The sequence below is a fragment of the Protopterus annectens genome, chromosome 5.part0, assembly GCF_019279795.1.
Source record: "Protopterus annectens isolate FY-2018-M chromosome 5.part0, PAN1.0, whole genome shotgun sequence".
Taxonomy (NCBI): Eukaryota; Metazoa; Chordata; order Ceratodontiformes; family Protopteridae; genus Protopterus; species Protopterus annectens.
The window spans coordinates 289,989,615-290,007,685 of NC_056735.1; the positions used below are offsets into that span (position 1 = coordinate 289,989,615).

The window sequence follows — 18,071 nt, forward strand, 5'->3', positions numbered from 1 at the left end:
GTGATAATGACCAGAAGGATGGTTTTCAAAGACACAAATTTTAGATCAGACCTGGCTGATGGCTCAAAGGGAGTTTGGATCAAGGCCTGAAGCACAATAGTTAAAAACAAAGGAGTAGGATCCTGTAACAGAGGTCTAAGTAAAAAGGCCCCTTTCAGAAAAGCTTTACATAATTTAGAAGCAGCTAATGTAGAATTATTTTCAACTAGGTGTAAGTTTGAAGTGGCAGACAACTGAACCTTAACAACAGAAAAGCTAGCCCCCTTGTTGAAAATGGAAGTTAAAAATTCAAGTATAGCCAGTACAGGGGCAGAAAGGGGATCCAGATCCCTGCTAAGATCCTAGAATACTCTCTTCCTTTTACTTTTGCAAATCCTTCTAGTAGAAGCTTCACGAGAAGATAGCAGAATATGATGGACTGGGGAGGAGAGCTTGGGCTGTCTAGCAATCAATGGAACTGGAGAAACCATGTAGTCAAGTTTGAGGCCTGTTATGTCTGAATGAGTCATCCCTGTCCGGTGAGTCAGGAGGTCTGGAGTTGGATCCAGAATCCAAGGCAGATGTAAGAGGTGAGACCAGAGGAAGAGGAAACAAATCTGAAAAAGCCAAAAGGGGCCAATGAGGATAACTTTGCTCTTCAACCGACATGGTTTCTGTAGAAATTTGGGAATGAGAGGTAACAGTGGGTAAGCATAAAGAATACTGGAGGTCCAATTATGGACTATAGCATCTCTTGGTGACTTCCCCATTGGAGGGACCAGGGCAAAGAACCTGCTACATCTGTTGTTGAGGGGAGATGTGAATAGGTTCCAGCATGGCCGGCTCCATCAACAGAAAATTCTTTCTGCTACTTTCGCATTGAAAGACTACTCATGAGGCATCAGAATGGACTTGCTTGGTTTGTCTGCAATCACATTAGTTTTCCCCACAATGTGTGCTGCTGTTAGAAAGTGACTAGAAGAGATAGCCCACTGCCACACACTCATTGCTTCTCAACAAAGTGGATAAGACCTGGTTCCTCCCTCTTTGTTGATGTACCAGACTACTGACATGTTGTCTCTCTGAACAGCAATTGTTCCAGATGGGAGAATGTCTTGAAGGGCCTGCAGTGCTTGGAGAACTGCTCTCATTTCCAGGACATTGATATGCAAGTTGGCCTCTTCGGGGGACTACATACCTTGGACTGTCCTTCCCAAGTAGTGCCCTCCCACCTCAGTTGGTCCAAGGTCACCATGGCTGTGGGGAGGGGAAGAACAAAAGGACAGCCTTTGGAAAGTTTGTTCGAATGCATCCACCTAAAAAAGATACCCTTTGCATGCCTGTGTGATCTTGACTGGGGCATTTAAAGGATTCTGAAGAATGAACCACTGGGTGGACAGTGTCCATTGAAGTATTTGCATGTAAAACATGGCTATAGGAATGAGGGTGATAGCAACTGCCATGCATCACAAGCCTTGTAAAATTAGTCATGCTAGAAGGAAAGAATTTGGTATTACTTTCATGATCTGGGATCTCAGTGCCTGGATTCGAGTAGGAGAAAGACAGGCTATCTGATTGTGTCCAGACGAGCACCTATGAACCCCAGCCTCTGCTTAGGTGTGAGTTGTGATTTATCATAACTGACTATAATCTCTGCCTGTAGGAGAAGATATATTGTTGGGGTAGTTAGGAGCCAGTTGTTTAGGTATGGAAATTCACACCAACACCACCAAGTAAACCAAACAAAATAAAAACACACACTGTGTTCCTTAAGGTTCCCAACAGTTCACTCCGTCTATCCATTCAATTAAATCCACAAAATACATGTATTCTCAAATGCCCATTCACAAGTGAAGATTAAAAATGCACTTTAATGAGCAAAACACTCATACAAAATATATATACACACCCAATAAGTGCTTTCATCTCAATAGTTTGAAACTTCATCATACATACTTCACAGGAAGTTTTATAGCAAAAAAAAAAAATCACGTGACCACCTTCTGCAATGACATCACTGCACCAACCAGGGGTACAACCATACTGGATCTGGTCCTCATTAATGTAGGAGATTTCTGCACACCCCTACTGTAATGCCTTCTCTGGTAAGGTCAGACCACAAAATGGTCTCCTTTGAAGTAAAAATAAAACCTAGACCCACAGCTCAACCGGAAATATTCAGGAACTTTCCTAAGGCTAACCTCCTGTTATGAAGTGAGAACCTGGAAAAATTTCAAGCCCCTACAAACCCTGAGAACACTTCTGCCTATGCAGAACTGTTCAAAGAAACTCTGTAGAAGCATGTTAATAGCTGCAAAGAGGCAGCTGTACCCATCAGGAAGAAGTACAGAACTAACTCAAAAAACAAGCCACCCTGGTGGAACCACAAAATCAATTGGATGTATAACAGGAAGAAGAAAAGCATGGCAAAAATTAGGAGGTGCAGTACCCAGAAGGATAAAAGCACTCTCAAACAACTCGGAGGACAAATAAAGTCTACCAAAGACAAATTTTAGGTAAGTTTGGCTTCTCAGGCCAAGAACAACCACAAAGCATTCTTTAGCTATGTCCGCAACCTCAAAGGCAATACACAATAGTGTGCAGAGCTCATTGTAAATGGAGCCACCTATACTGAGCCAGAAGACATAGCAAACCTCCTGGATGATAAAATCAGCTCCAACTTTACTCCTCTCTCCCACTCAACCTTCCCTTAGGAAATATCATCAAATACAACTCCCCTACTATCACTAGGGAACAGGTCCTTAATGCTCTTTCTCTAAGACCAAGAACACTGCATCGGTGGGCCCAGACAATATCACAGGATGCCTTCTAAATAGCATGAAACATGGCCTCTGTAGCCTCCAAACAGGCTTTGTGCCTCATGAATGGAGAAAGGCAACATTCATCCCTCTGCACAAAGGTGGGCCATCTACAGACCTTGGAAACTACAGACCCATAAGTCTCACTAGTCTTATATGTAAAGCCATGAAAAGATTTATCATGAAGATGATCAAAAGAGATATAGTAAACCTCCAGGCACTGGACCCAACTCAGTGCGGTTTCGTACTCAACCTGGTGGACTTCTTTGAAAAGGTCATCAAAACAATGGATGATGGCAAAATCGTTCACACTGCCTACCTTGACCTGGCCAAGGCATATGACACAATACCCCACTCAGGCATTGTTGACAAACTCAAGAGGTTAGGTACAAATCCATATGTCACCCAGTTGATAGCCAACTGGCTCACAGACAGGACCCAGGAAGTTAGAATTGGGAGTCCACCTCTACAAAGAGGCCAGTCACAAGTGGAGTCCCTCAGGGATCAATCCTTGGACTGCTCCATTTTGGCATTTACTTCTCAGAAATCAACGCCAATGTCAGTGATCTCTGGCTGACTAAATTTGCAGATGAATGCAAATTAGGAGCTGTCATTGAATCTCACACTGACACAAATGTTCTCCAGGAGGGGGTGACACAGACAAATAACTATTGTCAGAGCCATGGACTAAAACTAAATGCCAAGAAATCCATAATAGTATCTTTTGGGAAGTCATCCATCCCTGGTAACTATCATATTGACAACACACCCCTTAGAGCTGAGTAGTAAGGGACTTAGGGACACACACAGATAGTAATTTAGCTTTTGATCATCATGTGTCTACAGTGGTGAGAAAATCATTCTATGTTGAGCAACTTATAAACAAAGGTATGGCATTCTAAGTCCAAGGAAGTCACTGTTCCGCTGTATTCGGCATTCATCAGGCCTATGATTGAGTACAATGCACCCTTTGGGATGTACCTAACCAGACATATCCAACAAATGGAACATCCACAGATATTCCTCACTAAAAGAATACAGGGCATAAGTATTATGTCCTATGCAGATTGCCTCAAGGCCCTATCCCTGTATTCTGTCTTCTACAGGCTTTTGAGGGGAGATCTATGGCTAGCATAAAGGGAATTGTCAGACCCCACTCTGATGGACCTCCTGCATATCCACAAAACAAACAGTACCATAATTAGCTGTTCTAAAGGCTTTAACCTTGCCTGTGATATAAATAGGACCTGCTGGAGAGGTATGTATTCCAGGGACTACCCCGTCCATGGAACAGGCTCCCCATCCATGTGAAGCAGAGCTCCTCCCTAATGCAATTCAAGTGCAACTTGGACAACTGGATGGGAAACCGGAAATTCATCCCTGGTTTGGCACCTACATCTCTAATGTAAACAGGAAATCTATAAATGGTTCGTCTCCCAGGCCCATGCTTACGCCCATCAAGGGTATCAAAACTTGTCAAAGATTTGGGATGCATGGCTAGGCTTAAAAAGGCCCTTGTGGTCATTAGCCTAGTAAACATCTATGGACCTATGACTATTGTAATGTTACACTGGGAGAAGTTGTTTTTATTTGAATCCACCTATTTTACCTACTGTAAATGTTATATTTGCTCCTGGACAATGTTTTTATTGTTTGGACAGGGAACAGTGAGAAGATTCCCCAATTTTTAAGTTATTTGAATGAAATCACATATTTTTAAGGTTTACACATACAGCTAAATAAGATGGAAATGGCATACTTGGATGCCTGTTTAAAAAAAGATTGCCAGCAGAAGAGATTTGTCTTTGAAATGTTTAGAAAAGAGACATACTCTAATGGGTTTTTACACTTCTCTAGTGCCCACCCCGCCACAACAGAAAAAGGCTGTAATAAAAGGTCAGTTTGTGCATGCTGTATGAATGGTGAGTACTTTTGAGTCCTCTTTAGGTGAATGCGACTATTTAAAGGGGATTTTTTGAGAAGGGCTTATCCCCTGAAGCTAGTCAATGATGTAATAATGGAAGTAATAAATAAGAGAGAAAAGGGATATTTTAAGGCTATTTTATGGGACTGTAATATAAGTAATGATGGGGACATGTGCAGAAATGAGCATGATAGAAAAATGTTTGGGAGAGGGGATCATGAAATATTATTTACAGGATACTTACCTACCCCCCTCCCCCACTGGTAAAAAATTACAAGTGTTCATTTATTACTACTTTTGGGACTAAAGGCTATGACATAAATGTATATTGTGTAAAAATTGGGAAATATTAATAAATGATAAGGAAATAAGAGAACATTTAGGAGGAAAAAAATCCATAATATACAGAAAAGGACAAAACCTTAAGAATTTATTTGAAACAAAAACCAAAAGAGAAATTCGGGGGGCAATCAAAAATGTGGTTCCAGTTCTCATTGCAAATTTGTTTTGGAAGGGAGCAAGATGCATGTTAACAATACTTGGATTAGGATAGTAGGTAAATATTACTGTGATACAGAAAGAGTAGTTTATTGCGCAGCCTGTACTCAGTGCCCAGTCTTCTATATAGGGAAGATGGATAGAAAGTTTAAGAATCATATATATGGACATTTAAGGGATATAAGAATGGAAAAAGACACAATTTTTTTATCCAAACACTGTGCTGAATTTGTTACCCATTCCTTTAAGTTTTTTTGTTAGAAAGGCTTTAGACCTCTCTGAAGGGGGGGGGGGGGGACTTGCACACTCCTACTTGAAAAATGTGAATTGATTTGGCAATTGAGGCTAAATGGAACATCCTGGCCTGGATTAAATGAACAACTATCTATATTTGCATATTAAAATTAAAAGCTCTAGAAAGATAGTTATTTCCACCTTTGTAAAAAAATGTTTTTAATATTTTAAAATATTTTATTTATATCTGAAAATATTTTCTCTTTGCTTCAGTATCATAAAAACTCTATAGCTATAGCAGGCAACTGAGTAAATGTCAGGAAAATACTACTAGGACAGCTGAGCTTTATTTGGAGTTAATCAGAGTCTCTTTAATTGATGGCAGGTGTGTACCCAAGAAGACTGAATGTTGTAATTAAATCAAAAGGTGCTTCAACAAAGTATTAGTTTAAGGGTGTGCACACTTATGCAACCAGCTTATTGTACGTTTTTTATTTTTTTATATATTCCCCCTAACAGATTTGTTTGTTTTTCAATTGAATTGTATAGGTTATAGGTCACATTAAAGGTGGGAAAAGTTTTGAAATGATTTAATGTGGTCTCATTTTTTTATATCACAAAAACCTGGCATTTTAACAGAGGGGGGTGTACACTTTTTATATCCACTATATATATATATATGTGTATGGGTTTACTTGAGATGTTTGAAATTTCAAAACGCCATTTATATGGCCGAGACTATATGACTGACATTTTGAGAGAGAGCCCTATACAGGGTGGAACCAGGAGATTTCCATTTTCTGCACTGTAGTGCAATCTCAGAGTAGGAATATTTAAGGAGCAGGGAGTGTGGGGGTGCAAGGGGGCTTGCCCCCCTGCTAAACGCAGTTAGTGAAGTGTTTTTTTATGTTTTACGTTATGTAAGAGATGTCTGACATTTCAAAATGTCGATCATATGGTCTTGGCCATATGAAAGTCGGTGTTTTGGAATGTCGAACATTTGAAGTAGATCCGTGTGTGTGTGTGTGTGTGTGTGTGTGTGTGTGTGTGTGTGTGTGTGTGAGTGTGTGTGTGTGTGTGTGTATATATATATATATATATGTATAGATATATATATATATATATATATATATATATATATGTATATATATATATATATATATATTTTTTAATGATTTTTTTAGCTCATTAAAGTGCATTTTTAATCTTCACTTGTGAATGGGCCTTTGTGAATACATGCATTTTGCGGATTTAATTGAACGGACAAATGGAGTGAACTGTTGGGAACCATAAGGAACACAGAGAGTGTTTTTATTTTGTAGGTATGGAAACACTCGGAATCACATCAGTCTCAAGTAAGCTGCTACCAATGCCATGCATTTGGTAAACCGCAAGGAGGCTGTGGTGAGACCAAAGGGCAGTGCTCTGAACTGGTAATGACTGGCTCCCAGCCAGAACTGCAGATATCTTCTGGACTGCCTGCTTATTTTTATGTGATAGTGTGCATCCTGAAGTTTTATCAAGCACATCCAATCCTCTTTTCACAGCAGAGGAAAAACGGACTGAACAGTGACTATTCAGGACCTTGAATATTGTACGAACTGATTTAGTTTGCTAAGATCCAGAATTGGTCTCAAATCCCTGTCTTTTTTGGCACCAAGAAGAATCTTGAATAGGTCTCTATTACATCCTCTAATATCCTAATCTAATACCCTTTGTGGTCTGGGGGAGTGATCTGGATGACTCTCTTTCCTAGCAGCTTTTCTATTTCTAATGCTTCTGCTTCCCTCTGAATGGGTGGAACCATCAGGAATCCTTGTCAATTTTTTAAGGAGAATTTGGAAAATGGTATGATATAACCTCTGCATATAATTTTCTGCACCCAGGAATTTTTTGTTATAGACAGCCAGGCTCTTTGGTACAGAGAAAAATGCTCCCTGACTACCTCCACAGGGTAACAATCAGGCCTCCCTTCATCAGCACTGGTAGGGCTTGTCAGAGAAAGAATCCTGGAAGCGCTGGTTCTGCGGGCCACCTCTGCTGTGATGGTGGCATCTTCCATTTGAGTTCCCCCCTCTGTCCCCGAGGGAACTATCTCCAAATGAGTCTTGAAAAGGACTCTCGGATTTACAAAATCAAATTTTTCTACCTCCCCGTTAATTCCAAGAGAAAGATCTTTGAGGAGTTGAAAACATATGTTCAAGGCAGACAGGGTCTTTATCTCTTGCTCACATCTGGCGAGAGTGGCTTTTACCTTGGGGTCAAATAAAGAAGATCTATCAAAGGGATTGATCAACAAAGACTTAAAGGGTTCTGCAAATCACATAGTTGCATTCAAGTATGTCTCCTAATGCCTATGTCTGAACCTGCAGCCTGTGAGGTACCTTCCACTGCATGGGAGATCAGCCTGATGGAGGCATTAGAAATCAACTAGAGGGTGGGCCAGTTGCAAGCAGACTATTTTGGTCCTTGGCAGACATGGACCCAGAGAGAGATTTGGAAATCTCTTTGCAATGTTGTAAAATGTACCAGGTAATTCAGCAATCGGAGGGCAAACATCTCTGAAGCAAACACACACTTACCAAATCCGTCCAAGGCCCTGGAATCCCTGTTAGGGGGATGGACAGAAATGCTCTGTCCCAGAAGCTCTTTCTTTGTGGCTGCCACCACAACCACAGTATCAACCGGGACTCTCTTGTTCCAGTGTGTCCATCCTTGGGAGGAGCTAAAATTTTGTCAGGTTGTTTAGGAATTAGCTCCACAGTATCTGGTTCCTTCCACACCTGGCCAGAAACAAGATCTATGAGTTCATGAGCTGGGGGAGTCACACAAGAAGTGGCCAGGCCATACCTGAAAGCCTCCAGGAACAATGATTCCTCCTGGGAAGGGGTATTACAAGATCAACCACCTCTCTATTTTAAAAATTCTAGAATGTCTCCAAATGAGACATCTTCTGGTGGAGATCTGGTGGACTCCTCCACTTTACTGAAATCAGTGTCCCCAGTGAGATATTCTTGAGGGGAACTATGTCTTCTTTTATACATACTCTTCCAACATCCTCAGTGGGATGGTCTGGGAAAGTATCAGAAGAGAAAAGGATGCTCTGTGGGACCGACTGGAGACTTGATGGAATAAATGAACGAGGCATACAGCAGAGAACTGAAGCAGGTATAGTTGCTGGATCTGAAGAAGGCAGGGATGTCCTTACTCTCGATAAAGAGAAGGTCCTCTCCACAACCTCAAAGGCAGTGTACCTAGGAGAAACTGAAGCTGACAGCAAAGGAGATGATAATTCCTGAATGCTTGGCTCCTGCAACCAGACAAACACTCCAACCAAGGAAGGAATCGCACCAGAGCTGTCCAGCACCAAATCTTCCAGGGTCAGAGATGGCTCCAACAGTTCTGGAGCCTATCCCAACAACCCTGGATCTGGTGCCGATGTTTTGGTTCCCAGAGCCCGCTGGCTCTGAAAGACTCGGGGCTGAGTGACTCAGGAAAGTTACAAGAGTCAAACAACAGACTGTCTTTGGATCTGAAGAGGACACCCCCAGGGGTTTTGGATCTGAGAGCTCCGAAACAGTGGGTCAGATTGGAGGAGGACAGATGAAGGGGGGAGTGAACAAAGATCAGTTCATGGATCCACTGGGAGTTGGAACTGGGAGCACCCCCATCTGGATCTCAGTTCTGAGAAATGTTCTCATTATCCTATGCACATCAACCACAGATAAACTTCTGGAGGACTTAAGAGAAGATGGTGAGGATGGAGGTCTTGAATTTTGTGGGCGATCCCTCCAAGAAAGGTGAAGGCAGCTAAGTAGTGACTGGATCCAGTAGGAGCAGAGGTGTTGCAATCTGGGAGATTTAGAAGCAGTGGGATCCAAGGTGGTAGGATTCGATTTTTAGACATTTTATTTGGTGGCTTCGGTGAAACAGCCAACAAGGATGTGTAATCTGGTGACCTCTTAAGAGAGCCTTTATTCTTAGCAGCCGAGTCTGGCATCCCCTTGTCCAATTTGTTATAGGGGTTTGAGCCACAGCAATGGAAGCATAAGTAGTAGAAGGGGATAAGGCCCTTCAACACCAGCTTGTTTCTCCAATCAATGAAGGCTCTACAATTGAACCCAGAGCAGATTAAACAATCCGCGTCTAAATCAGCTGGTCCCAAACAATATATTCAATCCCTGTGGGCATCCGAGTTAAGGATTTTATGCTCACAGGTGATGCACTTTTTTAAACTGGTAGGCTTGTCAGCCAAATGAGTATGAAAAAATTTAAAACAACATACCAACAATGGTACTACATAGAAATACAGAGAAAAACAACAGCATCTGAAAGGAGGTTGGAAAGGTGAAATTAAATTAGGAATCAGGTTTTCCTAAGGTAAACTCATGACTGTTTTGAAAAATAATTCCCAAAGCTCAAGAGTGACAGGATCCGCATTTGAAGCGGAACGAGATCTGAGTTATGTTAGGTTGGCAGGACATTGTGGGTAAAGGGAGAAGCTTGAGAGTTTTGGATCTGAGGATCTGTTAGAAGCGGGCAGAGTCTTGGAACATAACCCATCAGTTGAGGAATGAATACAAAGGACAATATCAGATACAATGTTTTAGGTGAACTTTCTGTTGAAGAAACAGTACAAGACGCAAACACTAAGAAGTAGTTTTTGTTCATCAGCTGTGGCAGTACAGCCAACAGTTTCTTACATGGTGAGAAGAAATGAAGTACTGTAGTGAAGAGCAGTGCAGTACCCGTATGAGACTCTCATGTCACCTGGATCAACAACCTCAAAGCAACTAGATTCTTGTTGGTATCTGTAGTGAAGAGCAAGTACTGGAAAAATACGATCTCATGACAGACAACACAAATATGTAAACACAAAAATTATGATTTACTGTTAAAAGTAATTTTACCTAAACATCATCTGCAGTGACTTTCAAATCAGTTTACTATGTAAAAATACTCAAAATATTTTTGTGGAATGTAGAAAAGGAACAAGAAATTGAATTTATATCCATACACTGACATGCCTGTATAATTTAATTTGAAGCCATATTTAAAATCTGTTCAAAAGTACTTACCTTAGCATTTTCCGAAACTGAATTCCAGTATCCTCCACTGAGGGAGAACTTGCCGCTGCCTATTCGTGCTAAAATTTCTTCTGGAGTGTCATCAGGACCATTAGCAAATGGGGTGTACCTATACAAAGAGTAATTTTGTAAAAAGTAATTGGAAAGCATATACATATCTATTTTTTACAATTTCAATTACTGATGGGCTCAGAAGCCTTATATACACAGCCAAACACTACTTTTGTGAACTAGCTGTAAGACACCAGAGCAGCAGAAGTATGTTAAATGTAAAAACATTATGCACCTCATAAAGTTTAATATTAATTTGATTTATTTTATTTTACATTTGATTACCAGGAAAGTCCGACTGGACACGTCCTTCTTCAGGGGAGGCCTGGGGAGAAAAGCTCCACATGTAACAAACAGTAGACAACATAACATTTACACATTTAAACAATAGGATCATAGGCTATTGGCCCTGAGACCCTTATAAGCCTTGCCAAGAGTTTAGCCCATGTTTAGCCAAGTCAGCACCCGATGTCCTTGTCCAGCAGGGACACGGGTGGAATCCTAGGGTTTTTTTTTCTGTTTCCCATCCAGTTATGCAGGTTATGCTTAAAAAGGGGTAAAGAGGTACTCTGTCTGACATGGAGAGGGAGTCTATTCTACAGATGGGGGAGTCTCTGAGACAAGTCCTATTGATGTCACAGACCAGGTTGAGGCCGGACGTGCAGGCTACTCGAGTGGAGCTTGACTTGCGTATATGCAGCAGTCCCATCAAGGCGGGGTCTGAGATCACCTTGTATGCTAGACAGAGGTCACCTCTGAGGAGTCTGTATGAAATTGAGTAGAGGGATACAGCTTTTAGCCTACCTGTGTGTGGAAGATGTTTGAGGCCCTGGATTCTACTGGTAAGGAACCTCTGTGATCTCTTCAGCTGCTGAATGTGCTTTGTAAGGTACATGCCAAACAGGGCACTGTACTCAATAATGGGCCTTATGAGGGAAGACTACAGGGATGTTATGACCTCCTTGTCCCTGGATAAGATACTCCTACTTATGAGGTGGGCCATGTAGAAAGCTTTCCGTACAACGGAAGCAACATGCTGGTCAAAAGTCAGGCTGCTATCAACCTGGGTGCCCAAATTCCTCACAACTGATTGTGTGCTTAGGACATTGCTATTAATGTGACAATTTGTGGGGACGTCACTCTCCCCAAAGGGGAAGATAATGCATTTTTTGGTATTCAGCTTGAGGCCATGTTTCTGGCACCAATCATTTGTCTGGGTAAGATCCACTTGGAGGATGTCCACATCACTAACAGAATTGATGACAGTCCCCAGCTTGCAGTCATCTGCAAACCTGGTCAGCCATAGCCCACTGTTTTTGCCTGCACCTCAGAAAAGTATATCCCAAATAAGGGCCCCAAAACCAAACCCTGGGGTACGCCACTCTTTACGGGTCTAATGCTTGAGGTGGCTTCCCCTATTTTGACTAGGTGGGTTCTATCAGTAAACAGTTAGCTACCCATCTGGTAACATATGGATTGATGCCTAGCTAAGAGAGTTTATCGATGATGCTCGAGTGGGGAATAGTGTCAAACGCTTTGGCCAGGTCAAGGTAGAAGGTGTGCACAGTCTTCCCCTCTTCTATGGCTTTGGTGACTGTCTCAAAGAAGTCAACCTAATTTAACACACATGACCTCCACTTGACGAAGCCAAACTGTGTGGGATGGAGTGTTTGGAGGTTGCCAATGTCCTTGTGAATGAGATCCATGATAATCCGTTTCATGGCCTTGCAGATCAGGCTAGTTAGGCTGATGGGTCTATAATTTCGCTGATGCTCCACCTTTGTGCAAAGGGATGACAGTGGCTGTCCTCCACTCAACTGAGACAAAGCCAGTACTCAGGCTTTCGTTGAATAGGGCGCCTATTGGCGAAAGCGCTCACTGTGTTTCTTGTCAATAAAAGTTTTATGGAAAATTAAGAAGTGCCTGCCACGTTTCGTTTTGGGCTTTTTTGTTATTGGAAGTTACAAGACGTTTTATTGCCATAGGGAACAGCGTATATGGTATTGGATTTTTATTTCTATTTTATTTTTTATACGCTGGTTCCTGTCTCCGTTGGTGTGCTTATCTGCGTTGGATTTGCTATTCAAAGAGAGATGGTTTAGTCAGCTAATAAATAAAAAACGCAGATCTCTGTCAACTTCTAATGACCATACCTGCACCAACAAAAGACTTCCAAGTATGTTGATAATCCTACAGATTCCCCATCCTTGATTCATTATCAGCTACACTGTCATGCTGGCTCAGTTACGACTGAGAAAATCGGAAGCTTCCTTATGCAGAAGCAACACAACGCATTGTCATGGTACATGACACCATGCTTGTCAGTATTATATCCATCTGCCAGCCCACTGGACAATGAAAATAAATTATAGCACCAGAAGAAGAGCTTATATGAAAAAATAAACATACCAGCCTCTCTCTGTGCACCTGGCTAATCATAACTGAAAAGGAAACCGTTATTATTCAGAAAAGAATCTGTCTCATTCATACTACAACATTGCACTGATTATTTTTAATTACCTGCTTGGCTCAACCAAGGGTAGCAAGCAGTTGCAGCCCACCACAATATTCCATGGGCACAACACATAGAAGTGGCAATTGTTTAAATTTCCTCTTCTGATATTCCTCAGCACATGGCATTTTTGCATTTTCTCTAGCTTCCATTTTGACAGCATGCTTCTGTACTGTAGGTGCATGTCATAATGTCAGATGTTGGACTTCAATGCTAGAAGAGTGTAGTTGGCCCCTGTACAACCTACTTCAACTTCAATCCACACAAGAAACACACCCTACAATATAGGAAATAAAGTAAGTGACTATAATAAAATATATTAGGACACCCACAGCTAATAGATAGAAAGGCTGAACAGGTACACAGGTATATTGGGAGGATAAGCAGCACCCAAAATAAAACTCCTCCCAAATTAGCCAACATGTTAAGTATATAACCTGTAACATCCGATTTCAGAGGCCTTCTGCAGTGCTGTTGGGAAAAATTCCAAGCAGTACATTTTTAAATAATGGGAGTCCAAAGCTGGAAGATGACCTGAAACCAAGAGCTCACGAGGTCAAAGTTCCTAAGCAGGGAGGCACATAAGGAATCCCGATGCCTGAAATTGTGGTCTAAGCAATAATGCCTGATGAGGGTGATACCCATTAACTAAAAGGCAGTGGCACAAACTTCTGCAATGAAGATGCTTTTAAAGCAGTCACTGAAGTAGTCATCCATAGTGGTGTGGCTTTTGACAGAAACCATTTTTAAACAGATAATTTGCTGTTTGGTGTCCTAGGGGTTTTTTTTCTGTTTCCCATCCAGTTATGCAGGTTATGCTTAAAAAGGGGTAAAGAGGTACTCTGTCTGACATGGAGAGGGAGTGTATTCTACAGATGGGGGAGTCTCTGAGACAAGTCCTATTGATGTCACAGACCAGGTTGAGGCCGGACGTGCAGGCTACTCGAGTGGAGCTTGACTTGCGTATATGCAGCAGTCCCATCAAGGCGGGGTCTGAGATCACCTTGTATGCTAGACAGAGGTCACCTCTGAGGAGTCTGTATGAAATTGAGTAGAGGGATACAGCTTTTAGCCTACCTGTGTGTGGAAGATGTTTGAGGCCCTGGATTCTACTGGTAAGGAACCTCTGTGATCTCTTCAGCTGCTGAATGTGCTTTGTAAGGTACATGCCAAACAGGGCACTGTACTCAATAATGGGCCTTATGAGGGAAGACTACAGGGATGTTATGACCTCCTTGTCCCTGGATAAGATACTCCTACTTATGAGGTGGGCCATGTAGAAAGCTTTCCGTACAACGGAAGCAACATGCTGGTCAAAAGTCAGGCTGCTATCAACCTGGGTGCCCAAATTCCTCACAACTGATTGTGTGCTTAGGACATTGCTATTAATGTGACAATTTGTGGGATCGCCACTCTCCCAAAGGGAAGATAATGCATTTTTTGGTATTCAGCTTGAGGCCATGTTTCTGGCACCAATCATTTGTCTGGGTAAGATCCACTTGGAGGATGTCCACATCACTAACAGAATTGATGACAGTCCCCAGCTTGCAGTCATCTGCAAACCTGGTCAGCCATAGCCCACTGTTTTTGCCTGCACCTCAGAAAAGTATATCCCAAATAAGGGCCCCAAAACCAAACCCTGGGGTACGCCACTCTTTACGGGTCTAATGCTTGAGGTGGCTTCCCCTATTTTGACTAGGTGGGTTCTATCAGTAAACAGTTAGCTACCCATCTGGTAACATATGGATTGATGCCTAGCTAAGAGAGTTTATCGATGATGCTCGAGTGGGGAATAGTGTCAAACGCTTTGGCCAGGTCAAGGTAGAAGGTGTGCACAGTCTTCCCCTCTTCTATGGCTTTGGTGACTGTCTCAAAGAAGTCAACCTAATTTAACACACATGACCTCCACTTGACGAAGCCAAACTGTGTGGGATGGAGTGTTTGGAGGTTGCCAATGTCCTTGTGAATGAGATCCATGATAATCCGTTTCATGGCCTTGCAGATCAGGCTAGTTAGGCTGATGGGTCTATAATTTCGCTGATGCTCCACCTTTGTGCAAAGGGATGACAGTGGCTGTCCTCCACTCAACTGAGACAAAGCCAGTACTCAGGCTTTCGTTGAATAGGGCGCCTATTGGCGCTCACTGTGTTTCTTGTCAATAAAAGTTTTATGGAAAATTAAGAAGTGCCTGCCACGTTTCGTTTTGGGCTTTTTTGTTATTGGAAGTTACAAGACGTTTTATTGCCATAGGGAACAGCGTATATGGTATTGGATTTTTATTTCTATTTTATTTTTATACGCTGGTTCCTGTCTCCGTTGGTGTGCTTATCTGCGTTGGATTTGCTATTCAAAGAGAGATGGTTTAGTCAGCTAATAAATAAAAAACGCAGATCTCTGTCAACTTCTAATGACCATACCTGCACCAACAAAAGACTTCCAAGTATGTTGATAATCCTACAGATTCCCCATCCTTGATTCATTATCAGCTACACTGTCATGCTGGCTCAGTTACGACTGAGAAAATCGGAAGCTTCCTTATGCAGAAGCAACACAACGCATTGTCATGGTACATGACACCATGCTTGTCAGTATTATATCCATCTGCCAGCCCACTGGACAATGAAAATAAATTATAGCACCAGAAGAAGAGCTTATATGAAAAAATAAACATACCAGCCTCTCTGTGCACCTGGCTAATCATAACTGAAAAGGAAACCGTTATTATTCAGAAAAGAATCTGTCTCATTCATACTACAACATTGCACTGATTATTTTTAATTACCTGCTTGGCTCAACCAAGGGTAGCAAGCAGTTGCAGCCCACCACAATATTCCATGGGCACAACACATAGAAGTGGCAATTGTTTAAATTTCCTCTTCTGATATTCCTCAGCACATGGCATTTTTGCATTTTCTCTAGCTTCCATTTTGACAGCATGCTTCTGTACTGTAGGTGCATGTCATAATGTCAGATGTTGGACTTCAATGCTAGAAGAGTGTAGTTGGCCCCTGTACAACCTACTTCAACTTCAATCCACACAAGAAACACACCCTACAATATAGGAAATAAAGTAAGTGACTATAATAAAATATATTAGGACACCCACAGCTAATAGAAAGGCTGAACAGGTACACAGGTATATTGGGAGGATAAGCAGCACCCAAAATAAAACTCCTCCCAAATTAGCCAACATGTTAAGTATATAACCTGTAACATCCGATTTCAGAGGCCTTCTGCAGTGCTGTTGGGAAAAATTCCAAGCAGCACATTTTTAAATAATGGGAGTCCAAAGCTGGAAGATGACCTGAAACCAAGAGCTCACGAGGTCAAAGTTCCTAAGCAGGGAGGCACATAAGGAATCCCGATGCCTGAAATTGTGGTCTAAGCAATAATGCCTGATGAGGGTGATACCCATTAACTAAAAGGCAGTGGCACAAACTTCTGCAATGAAGATGCTTTTAAAGCAGTCACTGAAGTAGTCATCCATAGTGGTGTGGCTTTTGACAGAAACCATTTTTAAACAGATAATTTGCTGTTTGGTGGCAAAATCAATGCAAATACCAAGCCACTTGAATGGAAACTGCTTAGCAACTGACAACCCTTCTACAAAAGGGGGTGCGCAGAGGTGCCTCAGGGACAGACTACACAAATGGAGTATATTGACCTATGTGTGTGTGGCCTCCAACTCTCCTGCCTTCTCAAACCATCCTAGATTAAGCCTGGGATTGCACATGAAAATCTCCTTCTATGGCTGACTTGGGCATTCTCTGTAGCCACCATCTTAGGAGTTGAGAAAGGCCTTAGGTTTTTTCCTTCATTTCCCCTAGGTGTCTGTGGTGAATCACTGGTCCTATTGATAATGTGCCATGTTATGCTCCATTTACATGCAGTATAGAAAATAGTGTTGTTGTTGTTCCTTACTCAACATGGGGAGAACATGAATATTTTAAATATTTCAGAAAGTTAGACACTGGATGTGAAAACGTTTTTACAAAAAATTTAGGACTGATATAGGAATTGTATAAACAAAAAAGAAATGAGTGATCCTAGACCATCACATGATGTCATGACAAGCACTGTTAAAAGGTACACAGATCTCCGAGTATGGAAAATTCATAAATGTGCATAAATGTGAGGTAAGTAGTAAGGATATCCCAAGAGGAAATTCCAACAGTTACTGCTGCAGAAGAACTTCAAAGTCAGAAAGTACAGTTGTGTACACTTACCATAAATGTAGATGTTCAAGTGTATTCACTATTGCAGTCATCACTTGGGTTATCCTGCCAGGGGTAGCCCTCAGTCACCTCAAATACCAGAGGCTTAGTATTTCTGTGTCAGTTGCTGTCGCTTCAAGACTGACATCAGGTCATCAGTTGTATAAAAACAGGCAGCCAACACCATTGCATCAGTTTTTCTTGCCCCAAATGTCAGGAGCCCCCAAACAGGGAGCAAGTTATGGTGGAATAACACCACCAGTAAAAAGTAAATACCAACAGCCCTGTAAGGAGTGAGGAAGAGAGAGAGAGAGACAAGGGGGCTGGAGGGTGGGAAACCAGAACTGCAACAGTGAATACACTCGAACATCTACATTTATGTTAAGTGCACACGACTGTACCATGTTCTTCGTGTCTCACTGTTGCAGTCATCACACTTGGGCTGATTCCAAAAGCTGAAGAATGGGTGGAGGCAGTCAAGAAGAGTTGGGGCTGGCTAGTATGCCCTGCAGGACTGTGGTTGCAAAGCCCGCCCTGGATTTGGAAAAGATAGGCAGGTGGTAATGCTTGGTGAAGGTATGAACAGAGCTCCATGTTGCAGCTTCGAGAATGTCTCTGGTAGGGACTCCTCTGAGAAAGGCTGTAGAGGTTGAAGTTGCCCAAGTGGAATGTGTTCTGACTCCATGTGGGGGTGGTTTTCCATGTGGGAGTGGTTTTCCATGGTGTTTGTAACAGAAATGGATATAGTATGAT

The 18,071-nt window shown here is 42.0% G+C and overlaps 1 protein-coding gene across 1 annotated transcript in view; it reads right to left on the reverse strand.

The window, feature by feature from the left end:
• Nucleotides 1-18,071, reverse strand: part of RPS6KA3 (ribosomal protein S6 kinase A3) — a 1,945,113-nt gene that overhangs the window by 127,476 nt on the left and 1,799,566 nt on the right. Inside the window, exon 20 of the mRNA XM_044072275.1 lies at nt 10,533-10,650. Coding sequence (XP_043928210.1) covers nt 10,533-10,650 — 118 coding nt within the window. The remainder of the gene's footprint in view (nt 1-10,532; nt 10,651-18,071) is intronic.